Raw genomic sequence first — 20878 nt, forward strand, 5'->3', positions numbered from 1 at the left:
AGTAGTCCACTTCCTCCCTTGGACAGGCATACATGCTAAAGCTGTCAAGTATTCTGAGTTTCCTGGTCTATTCCCCCTCTCCTCTAGTTAGAAAGCTAAATATTCATTATCCTAGAATTTCAAACTGTTTAATTGACATCTTCCCACACAGCAACCCTACATGTTGAATGGAATTCAGAGATTGATAAGAACACGGAAGCCAAAATAACATTAAAGCAGACAGTAATCCTTCCCTATTCCCTAACAGCATTAGAGGAAGCAGAAGTCAGTTCCACAGAAGTTTGGTGGTTTTCACCCTACTGTAATTCACTGCTGATGAGTGAATCTTCACCAGTGAAGTGAAACACTGACTTGTCTCAGCCTCAGCTGACACAAGAAGGTGGTACAAACAATACTCAGAGCCCTGTCCTGTGCGGCACACTGCTGCCCCACACACAGCTGCAGTGCTGTCTGCTTCATAAAGAATAATGAAGATGGCAGAAGAATCTCAAATAGTCAAATTAAGTTGGTTGAGATTTCAAAAGAAAAATGTACCAGTGCTTGACAAGCACTTTCTACCAATACATGATGGATCTTCATCAGATTAAGTTTCCTCTTTTTTTTTTTTTTTTTTTAAGTTTATATTGCATTGCATGTATCAGAAATAATACCTTGTTCAGTGGCAGTTTTGGGAGCTATCCAGAGGATGGAACAATGCTGAGACCATTGCTGCAGAGTCCCAGGAGAGATGTACAGATCATACTCACATGGCATGGGTCAAAGACTGAGCTCTGTTATTTTTTTCCTCATCCACTGATGCCTTTCAGCCAAAAGCAGCTCACAAATGATGCTGCACCAGCCATGGTCCATAATCACCTCTAACAGACCTCCCCCTGCAAAACTTGGCAACACAGACCACTGCTGGACAAGTTCTGGGTAGATAATAACCAGTCACCCCCAGCTACTCTAACACAAATCTCACAACGGCAGCTTCTACATTACCACTAAGAATGATTGTGCTAATTAAAACTGCTTTTGCCAAAAGAACAAAATTCTTTCCAACTATTTTCCTTTCCAACTATTATTCCTAGCAAGGTCATGTAAAGAAAACAGGATTTACGCTGCATGAGGAACCTGTCATGGCCTGCTGCTGACATTTCCTTAACAAAAAGGTGCTGCACAAGTCCATTAAATCCATACGAATAAGCCCCTCTGATCATATCTCAGACATCCCAACATCCTACACATTCCACAAAACTTCATCCATTGAATGACCTTGGTGGTCACAGGGAATCACTGAAAATTCATTTTATGTGGGTCCCTTTATTACATGAGAAGTTACATAGAAATTTAAGTTAAGAATTATTTTTACTACAGGATACTGCTTATGGATGCAATTTACCTAGAACTATATCCACACTGTGTTGTATTCTGTGGGGCTTGGGACTTGCAGGCAGTTAGGACTGAGGCAGAAGAAACGTGCATAGACAGCCCTGACTCCAATCTACAATATCCTAAAGCGACAGCAGCTTCTTTTATAGGCTAAAGGAGAGAGTTACATGCCAGTAATTCTGCACAAAGCACCCACGATGCCAATGCAATAAAAGAAGAATGCTCAATCTCTCCTAAAGAGGCTGCAAGCATTTTTGTGTGGGGCGATGAAAACTTACCACCTCTGCTAAAGCTACGCAATGGCCTCGGGCCACAGCCAGAGCTGGAACTGCTGCTGCCACCTTGTGGGCCCCTTGTGGGGCCACCGCTGCTGAGCGACGAAAGAACAGAGACTCCAGTCAGCTCAAGATATCACCGACCACTGAGGAGCCCTGCAGCAGAAATCCTCCAGCAAGGGACAGAGATGAATCAACAAAATCCTGAAAGTGGAAGTACAGACAGCCACCTGGCATGGTGCACTTCACTGGGATGCAAAACCATCTTCTAAAGAGCAGAGTGTAAGATCTTTCCCTTACAATAGTCCCATTTGGGGAAGAAAGCAAGAATGTTTAAGTAGCATTTTAGGACTGAAATCTTTCCTTCAACATGAACAGAAATCATAACAGTGCTTTTCCTGCATTTCTCATAAAGATGTACATCAGTTTACCCAAAGAGCTCAACTTGCCTTTCTCACTACACTGGCCATCAGTGATGCTTGACACTAAGTTCTTCCCTCAAAAATGGGAGAATTTTTCCATGCCAAATGTAACCAAAGACCTCACAGAAACTACTGCTTCCATTTTCAGCGCCTAAGTCATAAAAATCATGGGAAGCCAGAAGAGCCCACTGTTGCTACAGGAATTTTGTTGTTTGAATGTTCCTTCAAAGTGCACTTTCTTCACAGCTCACTCAAGCGACATCTCCAGCCAGATCAGAAAGCAAAACACAATCATCTACGAAACACCACAAAGCTTAGCAAAAAATCAATGGCTTGAGATCAAAATAACTAAGCCCCAACTTTAACACAAAACTCCACTCAGAAGCTTTTTAATCCTGCTATTTAATGCACTAGATATAACAACTTAATTTTTTTAAAAAAGCATGAACACATTAAAAGTAACATCTGTAGTCAGTTGCCAGACCAGTCAGGGATGGATCAAAATTCTAGGCTTGCCTTATGGATTACATGAATACAAGCCTGCAGTGACTTCAGAAAATTCAGTGCATATCTCCTTTCATCAACACAGGAAGAACAGATACACACACACACACACACACACACACACACACACAGGGCTGCTACCTTTAACCCTTTTACAAAAGGAAGAGCAGAATAAATGCACCTGGAGAGTGGGCACCTAAACTGACTCTTCTTAGCGCCTCCACAAGACTTGAGTGGTGTTTTATGGCATTTATCCATTCTACTCAAAACAACTGTTGCACATGTGGAGAAATCATCACACGCTATGGCAGTAAGACTGGGCAAGCAGTATTTGCATGAAGTAGAGATTTACTGCTATGATAACACTGGACCCCAAAGCCAGGTCACACACAAGAGAGAAACACATCAGGAAACAGCTCTTTGAAAATAAGAGACCAGAGAGAGAGAGAGAACCTGGCTGCAGGTAAACATAAAACCCTTAAATAAAGGCCTGTGACTGAATGCACGGAAATAATGCCATGTTTTCTGGTACAGGTGAAAATTCTCCAAGAGTTTCTCAAAGGAAATCTCCTCCCCCATCAGAACTCTAGTTCCATAATTGAGAGCAATGCACTTGCAAGTTTATTTGGAAAACAGAAAGCTCAGCATTGCTCAAAATCAAGACAATACTTTCAGGCCAGCAATATTAATTTTATATCATGCCTGTCCATTCAATTAACTACGTTTGCAGCTTTGAAACAAGAAAACTAATAGCAGCTGAAAAACTCTCAACTCAGCATCTGTATGAATAACCAGACAGCTCTTTATGGAGTGGTGGAAGGAGAATGAAGATTTTCTACCAAAACTGAAATGATGACCCATTTGCAGGGATGCTGTTTTTAAAAAGAATTTCTTTTCAAGGAGAATTGAAGTTACTGGAATATTCATATTATCCACCACCAACCCTGACTCTCTCAATCCGAGTAAGAAGTGAGGGAGATAAGGGACAGTTTGTGAAGCTCAGCAGTTAGTGGGTGAGACACTGGGTACAGTCCTGAGGGACCATTTCTTTTGGTAGTGCACGAAGTTTTTCACATGTTGGTGCTCATTCTGGATTGGCTGTTAGCTGGAGTGAGCTCCCCTTGGCTACCTTCCCTCGGAGGAGACTGCAACAAGACCAAAACACGTCCTAGTTAGTGATGTGTAAATATTCTGCAGCCTATTTCCTGAGAGACAAAATAACGCACAGGTAAAGCACAGCAGGATGGCAGAAGGGGGCGAGCATACCCCCAGATTCATTAATGATGGTTTTGTATTAACGACTTCTATAGTTCACAAAAGCTTCTTAAAAAAGTCAAACCAGAACTTTTAAGCCACTCTTATTTACTATGTACAAGGTGCTGTTGACCCCAGAAATTGAATCCTATCTGGCATTTAGTAACCACAGGGATTAATATACAACAGAAATGAATGCATTCTGTGCAGATGGCCTAGCCTCCCTAAAGGACAGGCCTTTTTAAACTGCATTCCAGAAAGAATACTCCTAACAATTTAAGCATTTTTTGCTTCCTCTGCTGAAAAAAATTACTTCAAACGATCTTTACTGAGAAGGTAAAAGATGTCTACCAAGGACTGGACCAAAGGAATTATTCAGAATTAACCCAACCATATAAACTTCAAAGGAGATTCTGAGCTGTAAAAGCAGGTTAATGTACTGGCTAGAAACATCTGTTCCTTATATATTCAGTATTTACTATTGTGAGAATTTGTCCAATCAGGAACACGACAGATTAATTCCCTTCCAGAATCTTCAATTCACCAACTTGTACAGTTCTATTTAAAAAAAAAAAAAAAAATCTTAACACTGCCCTTCAGTCCCTGTTTAGCACACCCATACCTTGACGTGTATCTGGTTGCGCAGCACTGCGGCTCGCAGGATCATCGCTTTGGCACGGCGCTGGAACTCTTTGCCCATTAGTAAAGACTTCTCAAAAGTTGTGCTGCGCTGATCTACATCTCGAGCATACAGAATCTGTAACCAATACAGAGGACTGTGCGTGGGAGCTGTGCCAGGGTTCCACAGCAGGAAAACAGCTGAGGCATTATGGAGCCTGAGGTCACACACAGCTCACCCCACTGAACACACCAGGCACTTTCCAAGTGTCTCAGGAATGGAGAATTTCTGTGCTTAGTAAAACAGTTTAGTCTCTAATCGATGGGTGAAATGCCCTCACCTTACTGTGCGAGTCTATTCTGGCATTGATCAGTCCCTCCAAGATCAGCTGAGTGAGTTCATCTTCCAGAGCAGCCACTGTGGTGTTAAAAGCAGTGGCCATCTTGCGCATGTCTGCCGACACATAGGGACTGAAGTACTAAGAAGGAGAAAATATTCAGTTGCCAAGGGCACTCCATCCTCCAAGAAAACAGGGGAAATGCAACTGCAAAGAGATGGCCTATCTCCCTGTTTATCCACCTCTGAGATGACAGGAACAATTACCTGGATAAGGGCACGATTCCGAATCTGGGTATAAAGTGTCCTGACATGAGGTGCAAGGTACATATCTAGCAGCAGGTTGTCCTATGCAAAACAATAAACCACATCAGAAGATGAGAAGCAATCTGGAAAAATATATTATTCCTGTGTTCTGAAACACTTATGCATACATACTTAAACCTTAAGAGTATTACACTACAGCAACACAATACGATAAAACAAGGATGAATAAAAGAATTAGGAATATGTTTAAAACGTTTATAATTTCTCTCCACTAATAAATTACTCCCAATTTCCATGCACCACATCAGGAGACACAGAGGACAAAGAAGAGCTGAACATTTAGTATCTACTTTTGACAATCAACGCTTCTCACAAAAGGCTAGGCAAAGGGAACTTCTAGGGTCTGCTCTGCACTGCTCTCCTGCAACTCACCTTCATCTCATCCAGCATTTTCAGGCATGAAGCATATTTAGATTCATAAAACTTGAAGATGATGTCACGAACCTGTGGCTCCAGTTCCAGAAACAATTTGAAGGAGCTACAGATAAAGATGGCAGTGATCAGACATTGGAACCCACCAGTTAAATATCCCATAACTCCATCACTCCAAGTCACAATGTTAAAAACTCCCATTATCATTCGAAGACTGCAAGAATTTACCCTCTAATAGATCAGACAGCCCATTTTCAGCCGGGCTGGGAGCCTGGAACACAGAGAGATAGAACACAGCATCAGAGCTGTGATGAAGGAAGACAAAAGACTTTTGACAAACCAAGTAGTAGAAGTGTTTGTCCACACAAAAGAAAATAATGAACAGGTCAAAATCAGGATACATCACCAGCAAACAAATGCCATACTGTAGTCTGTGTTGGCCAGCTCTGTGTCCCCTTTCAAAGCATAGCCTTCATTAAGTACAGCATGCCATAGACAAGTCAAGCATGGCAATTTCTCAGAGAAATTACTTACTGCCAGTGTGGGAAATCTTAGGGATGTACACTTTTACTCAGCACAGTCCCAATTCTCCATCATAGATATTTAAACCTTAGGATCTCACCCCACGTATCAGCCCATAAAAAATGGTAACAACCACTTTTCCACAGCAATTTAAGATTACTGCTTCTGTACATCTAGCTGACAGGAATTCAGTGTCATTGCAATTCAATCTGTGACGCACAAATGTCCACTTTCTTCCAAAGACTGTAATTCTCTTAACCTTCTGTATGTTATAGTTAGATTACACTCCAAGGTGTACTAATAATTACTAAATTGTTTTAACAATTAACATACACCAGAAAAAGGATCAACATGAAGGCAAATGATCCTAACAGCTGCCTTTGACAAAGGGCTGCGTCCCTCGATTTAGTATCTGATGCACTACTGATGGAGACTGACAGCTGGGCTACGCAGATGCTGGATTTAACCTGGGTTGGAAATTTATACTAAGAAAATTTCAGCTGTGATTAACCACTGTGTTTTAGACAGTGAAACACCACTTAATGCTAAAGCCAAACTAAGGCTCAATGATTCTTTCTCTCCTGTATGAGAAATACTCCTGCCAGAATCCACTCTTAACCAAAGTCTCATGTTCCAAAAGATGTCCAGTACGTACAAACAGCACTCAAGGCATCACTCACCTACTGGAGATAACATTTCGTTGCAGTTCCTGACGGTCAAATGTAGCAAGGGCACAGAGCCCACCATACACAGCCACATTGCTGGGAGATAACAGCTACAGAGAGAGGGAGAGACAGAGTGCGAGCTGTCACTGACTACCAAAATGGCGTAAGGGTAGCATTGAGTCTTCTACCCCAGGCCTTTCTTTCATGCAGTGAGACAAGATCAGTCCTTATCAAATGCAGTGGAAGCACTCAGCTTGCTCTCATGCAAGTGTGTGGGGTGACAGGGCCAGAGCAATAACACTGCTAAGAGAGCAGACGTGAATTTCAGGAGGTTTTGGTTGATTGAGCGACACAGAATTATAAATCTCACAAGTAACTCTTACGTGATCTAGAGTAGAACATTTAGAGATGCCAGGAACAGAGACTTAAAAAAAAAAAAAAAAAAACCCAAAACAAAACCAACCAACCAGCACAGTTCACAGCACCACCAAACTAAACAGGAACACTGCAAGAATAGCTACAATATCTGTACTTTACAACCTAATACTTAGAAGAACTACACCCCCTCCAAGATTTGCACACAGCTCCCTCTTGGTCCTCACCTCAGGGAAATCACAATGATCAAATGATGCCAACAAGAAGCACTTTGCTGCCTGTTTGTACTTCCGGGCAGCTAGTTCAGCCAAGCCTAGGAACCAGAAAAAGTTAGTCCATTTTTTATGACATCATACAAATTAGGGAAAGATTGAAAAATCTGGGGAGTAGGAAAGGCCCCCACATGGTTGCTAGTGCCTTCACTACTGAAGTAAAACAAGATCTGCAGACTGTATCAACCATCCTTTGAACTACATTGACTCACACAGGTATATCCTCTCTGAAGAAACTCTGGGAGAAGAAAGAGATGGCAAAAACCAGCAGTTCTATCTCACAAGTTTCATTAAATTTTGCATGTCTAGTGTGGAAATACAAAGTCTTTCAAATATGGGAGAAAAAATAAACCCAAGAGCCCTACAGACAGCTAACTATACATATATATATATATATGTATATATATATATATATACATACATATAAAGACAGGCAAACTATACAGGAAGTTGAAGGACTCACTCACCTGCTGCACATTTCAGTTTGGTGAGAATTGCTTGTGTCTGGCTATCTCTTTCTCCTCTTTGCTAAAGCATAAAACAAAGCAGTAGTGAGCAAGCAGTATGAAAGCTACTTTGCTTACAACTGTCCCCAGGATATTTCACCCTGATAATTAACTTGCCAATCTCAGTGGCAAGATAACTTAACCTTATTTGTCTTGGGAAATATGGCAAAACTGAGGACAGGAAGTACCTGGTTTTACCACAAGTCATATTTTGTACACATATATCAAAAGGGGAAAAAAAGAAATCACTTTACAAATTTTGGAAACAGAAAACAAAGGGAAAATTTACGCAATTTGAAGAGCAGGAGCTTACTTCTGCAATTTCCGGCGTAGACTCAGCCTTGCTTACATAGCTCAGAACATGAGACCAGTTCTGGAGGTAGACACTGACCTGCAGAGAGCCAGAAACACTGTGGGGCAGGCATGGATAAATGGCACTCCTTAGATAAGCCACATCATTGCAGACACAAGAGCCAAGTATGAGGGGCAACTTTGCAGCAGGTACCACAAAGACACCAGGTACCTTTGCCTGCAAATCTTCCTACCTTGATAACATTGAGACACATGTTGATGACATGTTTAGCACTGGTGCAGTAATCACGGGCTCGCGAGTAACACTTAAGAGCATTGCTGAGGTCTCCACAGTCCAGGTAGTGATCACCTAAATCATCATGACCTCTCCTGGAGGATGGGAATTAAAACATCAATATTTGTACGCTCAGAAAGGGACAAAGTCAGTTTGTTCTAAACAAGTAAGTCAACACACTGACCTAAGGACACATCCCATGTTAAATGCGTGGAGGAGCAGAATGCTCTCCCTTGCTCCAGCAGAGCCCTCTGCATCTCACCTGATACTCTCCTTGATGGAGTTCCCTTTGTAATTTTTCAGATCTGTATCGAGTTTCTCCAGTTTAAGAAGAGCTTTTTTGCGTGTAGCTTCAACCCAAGCTGTATCAAGAGGAGGGGGTTCAATTCCACTATCAGGGACAGCATCAGGTGTATTTTGCAGTTCTCTGAAAGGAAAGTATTTGAATGAGGCTACTAGGCTGAAAACGTTTCAAAACAGAGGTCTGCTAAGTGCCTGGCACTGTTACCCTAACCATCAGTACTGCATACACAAAATAGACCAAAGAGAAAATAAGGGTAGTGGGAAAGAAAGAAACATATTGCTAAAATCACCAGTACAAACAGCAACACAAGCATCACAGATGTTTACAAATATTTCACAACGTTATTCTAATGATCTTAGGATGAACATACTGCCACACACATGGTAAAGACTCCCCATCCAAAAGAGACAAGAAATCATGAACTAGGCATAGCAAGAAAAATAATGTAAAGATGGGAAGCATGGATGAATAAGTGAGATATCAAAGGTTATCCTTAACAGCAAACCCGCTTTTAGAGTGGGGAGAAAGGAAAGAACAAACCAAAACAAGGCAAAGAGTTAGATTAGATTTTAACATATGAAAACAAAAGCATCTAGAACAGGTCTCCATAAACTACCTCAGGAAAAACAGATATGTTCATTAGTATTTGAGGCAGTTGCAAGGACTAAATTCACCTCAATATCTACCTGCAGCTTCTTAAAGCACAGAGACTTCAGAATGAGTTCATGCCTTCTGTGCTCTATCTTTTAAAAAATCACGAACACACATTTCGCTGCCATTAAACTCTAAGGGCAAAGACAATTTGCGTAAGGTACATGCTGGTATTACATGCAGGTACATATCCACTGCAGCCCATCAGTCTTTACTCTGTCAGGAAAACTCCCCAGGTTCCCATGGCCTCTTGGTACCTGGTGGCCTCAGACAGCTTTCTGTGAATTTCTTCATACACATCAACATTGAAAGTTCTCTGGACAAATGACAGAGCCATCTTGAGAGCTTCCACCCGCAGCTGTGGGCAGTGATCAGCAATGAACTGCAGCCGCTCGATTCGCATCAGCCCACTGTAGCTGGACGCATATTGCTCCAAATCCTGCCAACAAAACCTGGCCTCAGAGGGTGGAAATGGACACACTAAATCAGGCTACTACACTGTCACCTGCACAGGTTTTCCTGCAGACCTGACCCCCTCAAGGAGGGCAACATGACCCAAAAATCATTAAGATTAGTCCATGTCTGCTTTCTTCAAATGTTAGTAATTTCCTCAGAAATATGCTCTACATTACAATTTACCTTTTTAAAATTTCAGTTGTGATGCTTTTGGTTAAGACTAATCAGACTTAAGATTTTTCAGAAGGGATTTTTTCAAAATTCTTAAAGGAAGAGACCACACACAAGAAATGTACCCACAGCCCTCAGCAGCACGTACCAGCGTGGGGTTCTCCACCACATAGTTGATATCAGGTGAATTTTGCTGATCTTCTTGTGGATCTACGTCAATCTGCATGGGTTCCACTGCACCCTAAAATAGCAAAACAAGGTTAGAAGTAAGCTTATCACGTTTGAGCAGGAAATAACTATGTTATTCATTTTATTAAGGACTTGCTTAAATACATGTTAACTTTTAAAAATGAAAAAGCACTCCTCAGTCTTTTGATATGTTTGGGATTTTTTTCTAGCAACACCACCAGTCAGCAAGATGCTTGGTCTAACGCAAGCAGCAGCGTGGCTTAGCATTCACACACAGCAGTTTATTTGGGTTGGTAAATTATCAAGCAAAAAAGTGAAGCTGCCAATAAATCTGATCCTAGAAAATATCTGAGAAAATATTCCATTTCTCCTCCTTGAGCAAGAGCAGGTGTTAACACTCAGCTCAAGAAGTTCCAGAAGGCAAATTGTACCAAAAAACTCACCACAAACTTTCAAAATTGCTTTAGTGCTTAGAAGTAATATTTTTGGGGGAGAAAAGAGGCAAAACCCGTTACACTTCTTTGGAGTATTAAAAACCATAAAGAACAGAATGCAGAATGACAATTTCAGTGTTTCCAACATAGCAAGGAACAACTTGTCTGCACTGCAGAGACCTGCCATTAGTCAAATCACCTTACTGTAGTTTTCAAGTCAAATTGCTCAGACAGAGCCTCTTTTGGAGAAACAACAGAATTTTATTCTCCCAGTATATCTGCACTTCTTTGAGCCATAAGGACTCATACCAATGCAGTGACTTCAGCACAGCTGCATTGTTACAGCCCCTGCATGTATTCCAGGTAAGACTGGCTTGCAATCCCATTCCACAAACTAACTGGTCTGCTGGCAAAAATTCTTTGTCTCCTCCTAGTCAAAGTGTGCTAACAGTCCTGTTAGGAATTATCCATTTAAACTGAGGAAAACTTAGCTGAATGTCTTCTTACAGAATGCTGATTTTATGCATGTTATATAAGCCTGAATTGATGTAAATTGCAAAAGTGGATCTCACAAAAGACAGACACGCCAACCACCTTGCCCCCATACACATCTGATTATTTCCATATTTTTACTGATTTTACTGTCTGATAAGAAATCAAAGATTGAGGGTTTTTTGACTGAGTTGATTGTTTGTTTGGGTTTTTTCTTTGAGAAGGAACAGGGCATATCCAGATTTCCTATCTAAAAATTACACTTACCCACAGTCTGGGGGTCTTATTCTTTCACAAACTGGTACATATCAAATACATACTTTAACACTGTAATCTCCCAAAATCTGAAGTAAAACTAAATGAAGCATAAAAATGTTTGTTTCCTAGTTTAATAACCTTTCCATGAAGGAAAGGGAGGGAGGGAGCAGAGGAAATTTTGATTGTCTAGATCACCCCTCAGGCAAACTGCAAAAAAAAAAAAAAAGGTAATTCACCATATGCTGAGATCATTACTTTTTCCACTTTCTACCTTCTGGGTTTTATCACAAACACTAAGTGCCAAGGTTAGTTTGTTTAGGCTGCGCTTGCCTACCATAGTAGAAACTCAATTATAGACTCCCTAAAAAACAGCATTACAAAGGTAACTGTAATTCCAGCTGATGGAACAGAACAATTTGTGCCTCGCTACGCTGAGAGGCTGCACTCTGCATTCCTGACTTAACTCCCACACAAGGAAAAACACAAGTGGGCTGGAAGTCCCAGTAGGACAAGCAAACTCAAAACATTTTCAAGCTCTTTATTTTGAAAGGAAGATGCAAGATTGCCTTAAAAACTACTCACGGAGCAAATAACGTAACAATCACTCCCCAAGATTTCCTGAGCCCCAACGGGTACTCTGTTGAGGGTATCTCACTAGGCCTCATACAAGCACACAAACTGGTGCTTGAGCTGAAGTCTTCTACTATACTCAGAAGGAATAGGTGAATTGCTGGAGGCGGTGCAGCACAGATCTGTCACTAATGAAGGAGCTGAACTGGATGCTGAACTGTCCCTCATCCTCTCCTCACGTCCCAAAGCCCCGTGCCCTAACACAGAATTTAGCTACTGCTAAAACTTGCGAAGGATAGCCTTCGCAGGTACCTAGTGTCACCGACCCACCCGGCGCTCCTGGGGCTGTCCCCTGCACTGCAGACTCTCAGTTCCTCCTCATTGGGCCATCTATGCCAGCCCTGCTTACGGCGCATACAACGCGGGAATCAAACACGGCGCCACCGCAGCGGCGGGGGACGCCACGGGTGCCGGAGGATGCTCGGCTGAGCGTTGCTACCCGCGAACTGCGGCGGAAGCGACACAGACCCGACGGAAGGACGAGCGCGGGCCCAGGGCCAGCCGAGAGTCGCTCCCTTCCCGTGGAGCCCAAGGAGAAGGCCTCACGGCGCCCCCAGAGGCCGCGGTCGAGCTGGGGTCCCAGACCCCGCGTGGGAGGGACGCGGAGCGCGGCGGCGCGCGGCGGAGCGCGGCGAGGCCCGCCGGGCCGGGCCAGCGGGACAGAGCTGCCCCATACCTGCAGGTTAAAGACCTGGACGGGCAGCGGCATCCTCCCTCAGCCGCCGCTTCCGGCCGCCCGCCCCTCCCGCTCCGCTTCCGCTTCCGCTTCCGGGCCGCGCGTCGCGGCCAGGCCGTGGCGGACAGGTGAAGCTCTTAAAGGGGCCGCGGCCCCGCTCGGCCCCGCGGCGGCGGCGGCGCGACGACGTCGGGCGCTCCCTCCGCGGGGCCACCGCCACCTCCCAGAGTGCGGGGCCATGAGGTGGCCGCGCTCTGCGGCGGGGGCCCGCGGGGCTGCAGCATGAACGGTCCTTGCCTGGGGCTGCGCAGAGCCGGGGTCCTGCTGTCCCTGGGCGCCGCCGCCCTCCTGCTGTTGCTGCTGCCGCGGGGGCAGCGCCCCGCCGTGCCCCGCCCGCCGCCCGCCGCCGGGCCCAGCGCGCCCCCGCCGCACCGCGCGGGCGCCGAGGCCTCTGCCGGAGCGCAGGGCGGGGGGCCCGGGGCCGGCGGCCGCGGCGGAGGCCTCGCGGGCAGCCCGCAGCTCGCGCGGAGGGGCCGCCTCGGCGCTGCCGGCAGCTCGGCCAGGGAGAGCCTAGAGCTGAAGGACATCTTTATTGCGGTGAAGACCACGAGAAAATACCATAAGAGCCGGCTGGACTTGCTCCTCCAAACCTGGATCTCCCAGGCGAGGGGACAGGTGAGACTTCGCCAGCGGGCGGGGACAGCCGGTAGCCTCAGACCTGCGCTCTCTCGGGCAGCTGCTGCACTCTCACGGAGTTTTTTCTTACTTGTGTTAAAAGCGACTTTCTTTGTGAGTCTGTGGAAGGTCTCTTATATAACCGGTTGGTGTGAACGTGTTTCCAAAAGTTTGTTACTGATTAAGCCAGTTACCTTTAATACAGTAGTCCAGGCAGACGTAGTTTGCTGTTTTTTGCATGACTGTGGAAAGTGCTTTCATGATACTGAAAGATTCCTGGTGATGATGCATCTAAGATGATATTTGGGACTAAGTAACTCAGCTGCCTAAGTTTTCCTGTAGAACATAAAATTTGTTCCCTTGTTTCAGAATTTCAGTCCATTCAAGTATATAATGAGATTTTGTCCTGCAGTTGGAACAAGACCGTGTTAACCACCTTCCACTTCCCACCCTGACTTGCATTCTTTCTTCTTAACCTGCTTGACAGCTGTGGATGACTCTAGCCAGAGAGAGGAGGTAGTACCAAAAGAGACCAAAATCCTTTCTGTCTGGAAATCAGTTGTCTGTACCCTTAGACAAGGAGGGTAAAAATACAGCCTGCTTTCTTGAAATGATACTCTTCTAGTCTGTAGTGAAAAAAGTAACAAATAAAGCAGCTGCAGAAGTTGCTGGAGGCCTCTGCACCCCTACTCCCTCCCCATTTGCAGTGGATACTGTGAAACAAATGTGTACCAAGACAGACAAAACATTCTGAATTCTGACTGAAACTGAGCAAATTTAAAATTAGAATCTAAAGTTCTCAAATATGGGCACACCATTTTTGTCTCCCACAGACATTTATATTCACGGACTGGGAGGATCGGGAGCTACGCCTGAAAGCAGGTGAGCTGTGTAGCAGCATAGGTGCACACAGTCTGTTATAACTGAGTTTTGTTTCTTTCATATTTTCTATAGAAGTCCTTATTTTGTGCTGTACAAGCAATTAGGGAAATTAAGATGGAGAAAATAGAGAAAATTCCTCAGTAATTGCCACCTGGACAAGATGCCTGGAACTTCCAGAGTACTGGGTTTACCTTTGCACCTCCTTTCTTCTTGTTAGTAAGCTTATGTGGTCCAAAGTTATAGTAGGTATTTCCTTTGCACACCTCTCATTACACCATTTATGTACCCTCGCTTGTCCTTATGCACTCACACAGTTTTATGACCTCTCCTGCTTACATGCCAGATGGATAACCTGTGAGCCCTGCCTGTCCTGCAGTTTCTTCTCCACACGTGCACCATGTGCACCTCAGATGTACAGTATTAGTGCCAAATGTGCAGTTCTTTTGTAGTCTTTTTTTGATTACACATACTTCTCGAACCTGAAAGGGATGATCTTTATTCTTCTAGGGGATCATATGATCAACACCAACTGTTCTGCTGTCCATACCCGGCAAGCTCTCTGCTGCAAGATGTCTGTGGAATATGACAAATTCCTGGAATCTGGGCAAAAGTAAGTGAAACACATTGTTCCTATTGGCTTTGTTTCTTCCAGTTCTGTGCTTACAGGAAACTTGAGTAACTGTCTCTGTTCTGTAAGGAATGCGGTATTAGCTAAAATGTAGGGATGAGTGCAGGAAAGGGAGGGAGCACAGCACGAAGCAGTGTTTATGAACAAGCATCATCTGAAACGTGTAAAGGATTATAATCTAAGGGGGTTATTAATTTCAGCCTCTTCACAGACTTAGCATCTGTTGGTGCTTTCATCTTTCATATTTGGTAATTTGGGACAACAAGAAATACTTTCTGCTCCAAGCCTGAAAAACTATGACTGAGTTGTAAACCTATAACTCATTTCCTTGTCCCTATCACTTCTTGTTTTGTTTGAAGATGGTTTTGCCATGTGGACGATGACAACTACGTGAACCCTCGGACTCTCCTGCATCTCTTGTCTGCCTTCTCGCACAGCCAGGATGTCTATGTGGGGCGACCGAGTCTGGACCATCCCATTGAAGCAGCTGACCATGTCCAAAGTGATGGATCAGTAAGCAAACTTTTTCAGTTTGTCCCAGAGACATCCCGATCTTCTAAGCCTTTAAAACCTTGACAATTCATAGGATTCCCCCATAAAATTCCCCCATAAACCCAAGTGATTTAATCTGCAAGAAAGGAACCTGGTGATGGTAATTTTTAGAGGCAGGATGCCAGGTTAAATGCATCTTCACTCTGATGTTGTATGCATATGTATGCACAATGGAGGTTGCCTCCTGAATGGCTATCTGTTTCTGTTCCTTTACTCATGTATGCTGTGATCTCCCTCACGCTGAGTTTAGTAGGGCCTCCCTACCTTGACTCTTCCTTTGGGGGCAGTGTTCCTTGTTTTAGGGCTTGGGAGTTTGGGTGGAAGTTCAAGAGGTTTTTTTATTTGTTTTGAGTGCAGTATCACACATATTGTCATCATCTTGAACCAACCTCAGATAGGTAACAAAAGCTTTCTGGATAGATGAAGCATTTCCAATATAAAGTGGTTACTAGGTTTCCAAGAACCAGAAGCAAACATATCTCAATCACAAGATACATGTGCTAAGGAAAAAGTCCTAACCAGGTCACCTGCACTGGCAAGTCTCTTTAAAGATATATCAATCCACTGGCCAGAAAGTCAGTTATAAAGCAGCTTGTTAGGGAAGACTCTGCACAACTCTCCTTGGACATGGAGCCAGTATATATATGGACCACCTTTGACGTCCTCAGTAACACTGAGCTGGCTATGACCCTTGGTTGAAATGAACAGGGGACAGATGGAATTGGGTAGAAGTGGGACTATCATTTTCCATTTCATGTGTGCTACCTCTCTTATGCTAATCTGATGGTTTACCTGCTGTCTGTTTCAAGATAGTTTTGTTTGAGAGAACAGCTAGCTGCACTTTCAGCAGCCTAAACAAATAGGGATTCATCTTGTTCTGATTCAGATGTAGTAATGTGATATCAAATAGAACATTGAGTTCCCTTCCCTGCCCAGCCAAATGCAAAAAGCTGATTATCAGTAACTGTTGTGTGTTTTTTCCTTTTGCTCTTCAGAAGACAACTGTGAAATTCTGGTTTGCCACAGGTGGAGCTGGGTTCTGTATCAGCCGAGGTCTTGCCCTGAAGATGAGTCCCTGGGCCAGGTAAACACTGTTCCTAGCTGAGCTCCATCAATACATGGTTGGGAGGCTTTAAAACACATTTTAGCTTGTCTCCTATGCTCTCTGTCACAGCCTGGGCAATTTCATTAGTACTGCAGAAAGAGTGCGTCTTCCCGATGACTGCACTATTGGCTACATCATTGAAGGGCTGCTGGAGGTAAAGCTGCTACACAGCCCGTTGTTCCATTCCCACCTGGAAAATCTGCAGAGACTGCAAGGCGAGTCTGTGCTGCAGCAGGTAGGGCTATGCCTCATGTCCTGTTCTTATAATTACATCTCGGTCTGATCAAAAGGAATACTCTGCATAGATTTAGCACTCCTCAGCAAAGAAGGATATCTACAGACTCACTCAGAGCTGTGTCCAGCTCAATTCTTTCATTTAGGTAAAAGATGCAGTTTCACCCAAGCTAACTAGGTCATACAGCTGTCTTCCTTTGGGGACACATTCTGCTAGCTGAAGCCTAAATAGGGTGTTCCCCATCTCCTTCTAAACCCTGACTTTTTGCGTGTAGCCATAGTAGAAAATGCAGAAGCTTGCTAAATAGTCTTCCTGGTTTTGCCTAACAAAGTTTCAGTCTTAATTCATGCTGTTCAAAAAGGCAGCTGTAGTAAGTACTTCTTCAATAGCTAAGACATAATTAAATGTTTGATCATTTTTAAGAATAATTGGTCTGAATTTCAAGAAACTTAAACGTTGCTTCTGAAAAGTTATTTTTTAATTGCTGGGATACATTTTACCTTCCAGGCAGCAGATGGAGCCACAAGGCCATCTAGCAGTGTTCCCTGCATCACACTGCTTGGCACCATAAGTAAACAGGAATATGGTTTTTGCCCCTGCATGGTTATATTTTCTTTTGCATGCTGCATGGTTATATTTTCTGGCAGTTGTGTTAGGCAGCAGAAATGTGCGCTTGGGGCCAAATTCCACTGTGATGTCATCTCCTTCATTTTAGAATTTGACTGTAGCATTAATATATTATTTCACTGGTGATCACTGGTTCCATGAGATGAAGACAGCTATCCCAAAACCCAGGAAATGTACAGTTATAAAGAAAACGTAAGTCTTCTTGTATCTGACACCTGAAGAATTCTTAATGCAGTGCTTGTGTGCAGGAACAGCCCTCATCTGGGGTTCCAAAGATCTAAATTTTGTTCCAGATTTGAAATATGACAATCCTTTCCATGCCATTTAACATGCAAATATTTATATTTTCGCCCTGTGCTAAAATATTGCTATTGCAGACTTCAGGCAATGTCTGGGGAGGATGAACGTATTATTTACTGAAGGTACAGACAGTAGCAGGATTAATGTCCTTACAAAGCTTACAATTGAAACTCATCCTTCAGAGCAATGCAACTTCAGATCTTCTGTGTGTTCTCCCACATTACCCTTATGTAATGTGCCGTTCAGTGCCAACGTTGCTTACGTCAGTTGCCAGCTAACTGCTGTCCTCCAAATGTGATCCATGTTCAGATCAGACAGCATCTTTGGAGACTTTCTTGGTACCTCATTAATAACCCTGCTATCTCCACTCTGATTTTATGCATTAGTGTTACAAGTTCTGAATACTGATTTGTTTCCACAGGTGACCCTGAGTTATGGTGACCCTGAAAACAAACACAATGTCGTGAGTGTTGGAGGAGTGTTTGGCCTTCAGCAAGATCCAACCCGGTTAGTGTTCACTTCTAAAACAAGCTCGCCCTACCTTGTTCATGTTTGTCATCTGTAAGATGATCAGACCCACTAATGGCGTTATTTTCTCATGTCACCTCTTGTTATTGTGCCAAAAACAGACCCACCCTCTGCTCCATCAGATTGCTGCACATTCACTGCTAGTATGTTCTATGTATGGAGAATTCCAATCTAATGCTGTCTTTTCTTTTTTTTTTTTTTAATATAGATTTAAATCTGTTCATTGTCTGCTTTATCCTGACACTATTTGGTGCCCTGCTAAGAAGATGTCATAATTCTTGACCAGCCACTGACACCGGTGTCTTAGCTAGTTTGCATAAGGCAGGAGTTGTGGAGATTTTTGGTGGTTTAACTCTTCTTCTGGGAGACAACCAGTGGTATCTACAAAGGAGTTAGACAGACTCTGTTTAGAAAAGCAATGAGGTGTGGTTTGTTCACCTGCAGCCTGGGACATTCCAAGAACAATCTTTTTTCTTTTGTCTAGTGGCTCTTCATACAATGACCACAGTCCTGTGTGTATGAGTCACTTTACACTTTCATCTGATGTCATGTGAACCTGTGCTTGGGCACGTCTGAGGCAAACGCAGTACTGGGAGTGAGAGTGTTCTTACTCCCCTAAGGGATTTTTAGAAGCCACTGTTTTGAAGCTGGAGTGCTAGAGCAGACTGTAGTCCCCATGGTGACAAGAGAGGGAAAGTTTTCACTCATCTTTCTTGGGAACAGACTTATTTAAGAGCTTCTGTGGCCTGCCAGATTAAATCTCCTGTGGGTCAGAATACAGAAATCCTGAAATCGCTAGGGTAAACAAGGCTGAAAGCCTTTGTCATGAGAAAACTGTGTCAGGACTGGCTAAATTGGTCAAAATGTACATTCTCCCTGTCATCCATGTGTACCTCCTGTGGAGGTAATTGGCAGACCTGGTTCACTGGCAACTGAATTGCAATGGTTGATGATTATGATCTATTCCCTTGATATTTGATATTGGAGAAATATTTGCCGGACAAGATGGTAATTGTTCCTCCCACTTGGCCAGTAGTTGGTCACATGAGCTGAAGAAGCTTGTGCTGGCAACACACCCTGTTTCTGAAGCAGTGTGAGGGGGGGAGGAATGCTAGATAGCTGCAATGCACCAAGGAGGGTTTTGATGGTATCAGTTGAGGACCTTTAACTGTATGACCGTGGTTACTCCAGCTTCTTCAGATAATCTTTTAATTACCATAAAGTCAAAATCAGTGTTTGTTTTTACTCCTTAATATTTCAACAAATAGTTCGTGCAGTCACTAAAAGCAGATTGCACACTCACAAGGAGAAATTCAGTGCTCTAGCAGTATCATCTGCTGCTGCTTTTTAAAGAAAGTAAACTCAGTTTTGAAAGCAGAAGGAATGGACCTCCATACATTTACTTTTTTGTTAGCCCAGACTTTGGCCATATGCAAACCCTACCTGACCTGAAGAATATAATTAAAAATACCTTTGCAAAATCACTGTTTACTCTTATAAAAAACACTTGCTGGTTTAGTGCTAGAGTTTGAGGCCAAATTAAGGGAAGAACAATAGAATGCCATTGGATGATCTGGACCTGTGATTGCTGGCTTGATTGTGGACCTAGGAGAAGTTTCAGGTCTCTAAATGGCTGTGCTCAGCTGTGCTGTGGGCTTCAGCTAGTTACTTAACTTCCTGGTAAGTGCCTGTAGTGTATTCAAATATGCCACTTAGCACAGGTGGCAGCCTCCTGAAGTATACCGCGTTCCCTGCATTTTAACAAACCCTTCAGTGTTTACCTCAATACATTGTCCTCTTTGCATGATTTTAGGTAGTTCCACTAAGGAGCAAACAAGCTGACTGCTACTTACAACAGTCCTGCAGCTCATTCTTGTATTTCTCCTTTCTGTTATGCGTACTATGATGCACATGGGGTATGGAAATAAGAAAGCTGCAGGGAACTGGATCAAAGCCCAGCTAGCACACTGGCTGTTCCATAATGGGCTGTCAGTGTTACAGGTGTGCCTGTCACAGAAAACAGAGGAGGATTTGTGGAATAGTAGGTTCTACCTCTTTATTAGGTCTTCTGCTAATTAGAATTGAGGCATCCTGCGGTTTAATTATTTGTCATTAATAGTTCTGGAGATTCCTGGTATCCATATATTTTTTAAACAGTTGTTAGGTTCTTGGTGTTAACATCCTGTAGCAGAAAACTGTGAAACTTGATGAGCTCTTGAGGTGATTTTGTCTTCAAGCACTGCTTCTGAACTCTTCTGTTGGAACTTTTCTTCCCCTTCCACTGGAAGCAGCCTCTTGTAAGATGACACAGACCAAGGACTGGGCAGCAATTATGGCAAACTGGAGTTTAAAAATTACAACACCTTATATTGATGGCAGCAAAACTAAACAGTGTAAGTTTCACACTGCGGTCACTGGTCACACTAGATGTGTCGAAGAGGCAGTGCCCTCAAAGCTGGGAGTGTGCTTATGGAACTTAAAAAGGACCATGTTCTCCTGCAGGGCAACATGAAACGGTTCAGTGTGTTCAGGCTCATTCCAAGGTTTATTGTGTTGAGAATACAGTAAGCTGTATGGCTTTATCAGGATGCAGCTTTTTTACCAAGCTACTTTTTCATACATAAAGTGATTCTATAAAATAAATATTTAAATATGTCAAAAGCTGTGTTTTGTCGTATT

General features: G+C 43.4%; 2 protein-coding genes across 5 annotated transcripts; one reads left to right on the forward strand and one right to left on the reverse strand.

The window, feature by feature from the left end:
* Positions 1 to 588: 588 nt before the first annotated feature.
* On the reverse strand, positions 589 to 13426 carry GPS1 (G protein pathway suppressor 1). 3 transcript variants are annotated; one of them, XM_063409133.1, is made up of 15 exons: positions 12668 to 12806; positions 11371 to 11568; positions 10137 to 10229; positions 9619 to 9800; positions 8669 to 8833; positions 8366 to 8501; positions 8134 to 8211; positions 7782 to 7842; positions 7270 to 7355; positions 6683 to 6777; positions 5481 to 5586; positions 5049 to 5129; positions 4786 to 4923; positions 4449 to 4583; positions 589 to 3717 (listed from the first exon to the last, which is right to left on the reverse strand). In XM_063409133.1, the coding sequence occupies exons 3-15, from the start codon at positions 10212 to 10214 to the stop codon at positions 3643 to 3645; spliced, it is 1416 nt and encodes a 471-aa protein (XP_063265203.1). In that variant the 5' UTR covers positions 10215 to 10229; positions 11371 to 11568; positions 12668 to 12806; the 3' UTR covers positions 589 to 3642. The 3 variants fall into 3 exon arrangements, with proteins under 3 accessions (XP_063265203.1, XP_063265202.1, XP_063265201.1); XM_063409132.1 differs by lacking the exons at positions 11371 to 11568; positions 12668 to 12806 and adding an exon at positions 13286 to 13426; XM_063409131.1 differs by lacking the exon at positions 11371 to 11568 and having other exon boundaries at positions 12668 to 12844.
* On the forward strand, positions 12935 to 20860 carry RFNG (RFNG O-fucosylpeptide 3-beta-N-acetylglucosaminyltransferase). 2 transcript variants are annotated; one of them, XM_063409143.1, is made up of 8 exons: positions 12935 to 13342; positions 14176 to 14224; positions 14732 to 14834; positions 15212 to 15365; positions 16400 to 16488; positions 16579 to 16744; positions 18093 to 18178; positions 18408 to 20860. In XM_063409143.1, the coding sequence occupies exons 1-8, from the start codon at positions 12950 to 12952 to the stop codon at positions 18472 to 18474; spliced, it is 1107 nt and encodes a 368-aa protein (XP_063265213.1). In that variant the 5' UTR covers positions 12935 to 12949; the 3' UTR covers positions 18475 to 20860. The 2 variants fall into 2 exon arrangements, with proteins under 2 accessions (XP_063265213.1, XP_063265214.1); XM_063409144.1 differs by having other exon boundaries at positions 12940 to 13342; positions 16597 to 16744.
* Positions 20861 to 20878: the final 18 nt, after the last annotated feature.

This window comes from Prinia subflava, chromosome 12, assembly GCF_021018805.1.
Source record: "Prinia subflava isolate CZ2003 ecotype Zambia chromosome 12, Cam_Psub_1.2, whole genome shotgun sequence".
NCBI classification, from domain to species: domain Eukaryota; kingdom Metazoa; phylum Chordata; class Aves; order Passeriformes; family Cisticolidae; genus Prinia; species Prinia subflava.

Bases quoted from the DNA above. Each gene is read 5' to 3' on its own strand.
- GPS1 (XM_063409131.1), bottom strand. From the start codon at position 12,700: ATGCCGCTGCCCGTCCAGGTCTTTAACCTGCAG. The intron at 8,502-8,668 runs GTGAGATGCAGA...CCCATCCTCCAG, and splicing joins TCCATCAAGGAGAGTATCAG to GAGAGGTCATGATGATTTAG. The intron at 4,924-5,048 runs GTAATTGTTCCT...TCTCCTTCTTAG, and splicing joins GGAATCGTGCCCTTATCCAG to TACTTCAGTCCCTATGTGTC.
- RFNG (XM_063409143.1), top strand. From the start codon at position 12,950: ATGAACGGTCCTTGCCTGGGGCTGCGCAGAGCCGGGGTCCTGCTGTCC. The intron at 14,225-14,731 runs GTGAGCTGTGTA...TTATTCTTCTAG, and splicing joins GGAGCTACGCCTGAAAGCAG to GGGATCATATGATCAACACC. The intron at 18,179-18,407 runs GTTAGTGTTCAC...TTTTTAATATAG, and splicing joins CTTCAGCAAGATCCAACCCG to ATTTAAATCTGTTCATTGTC.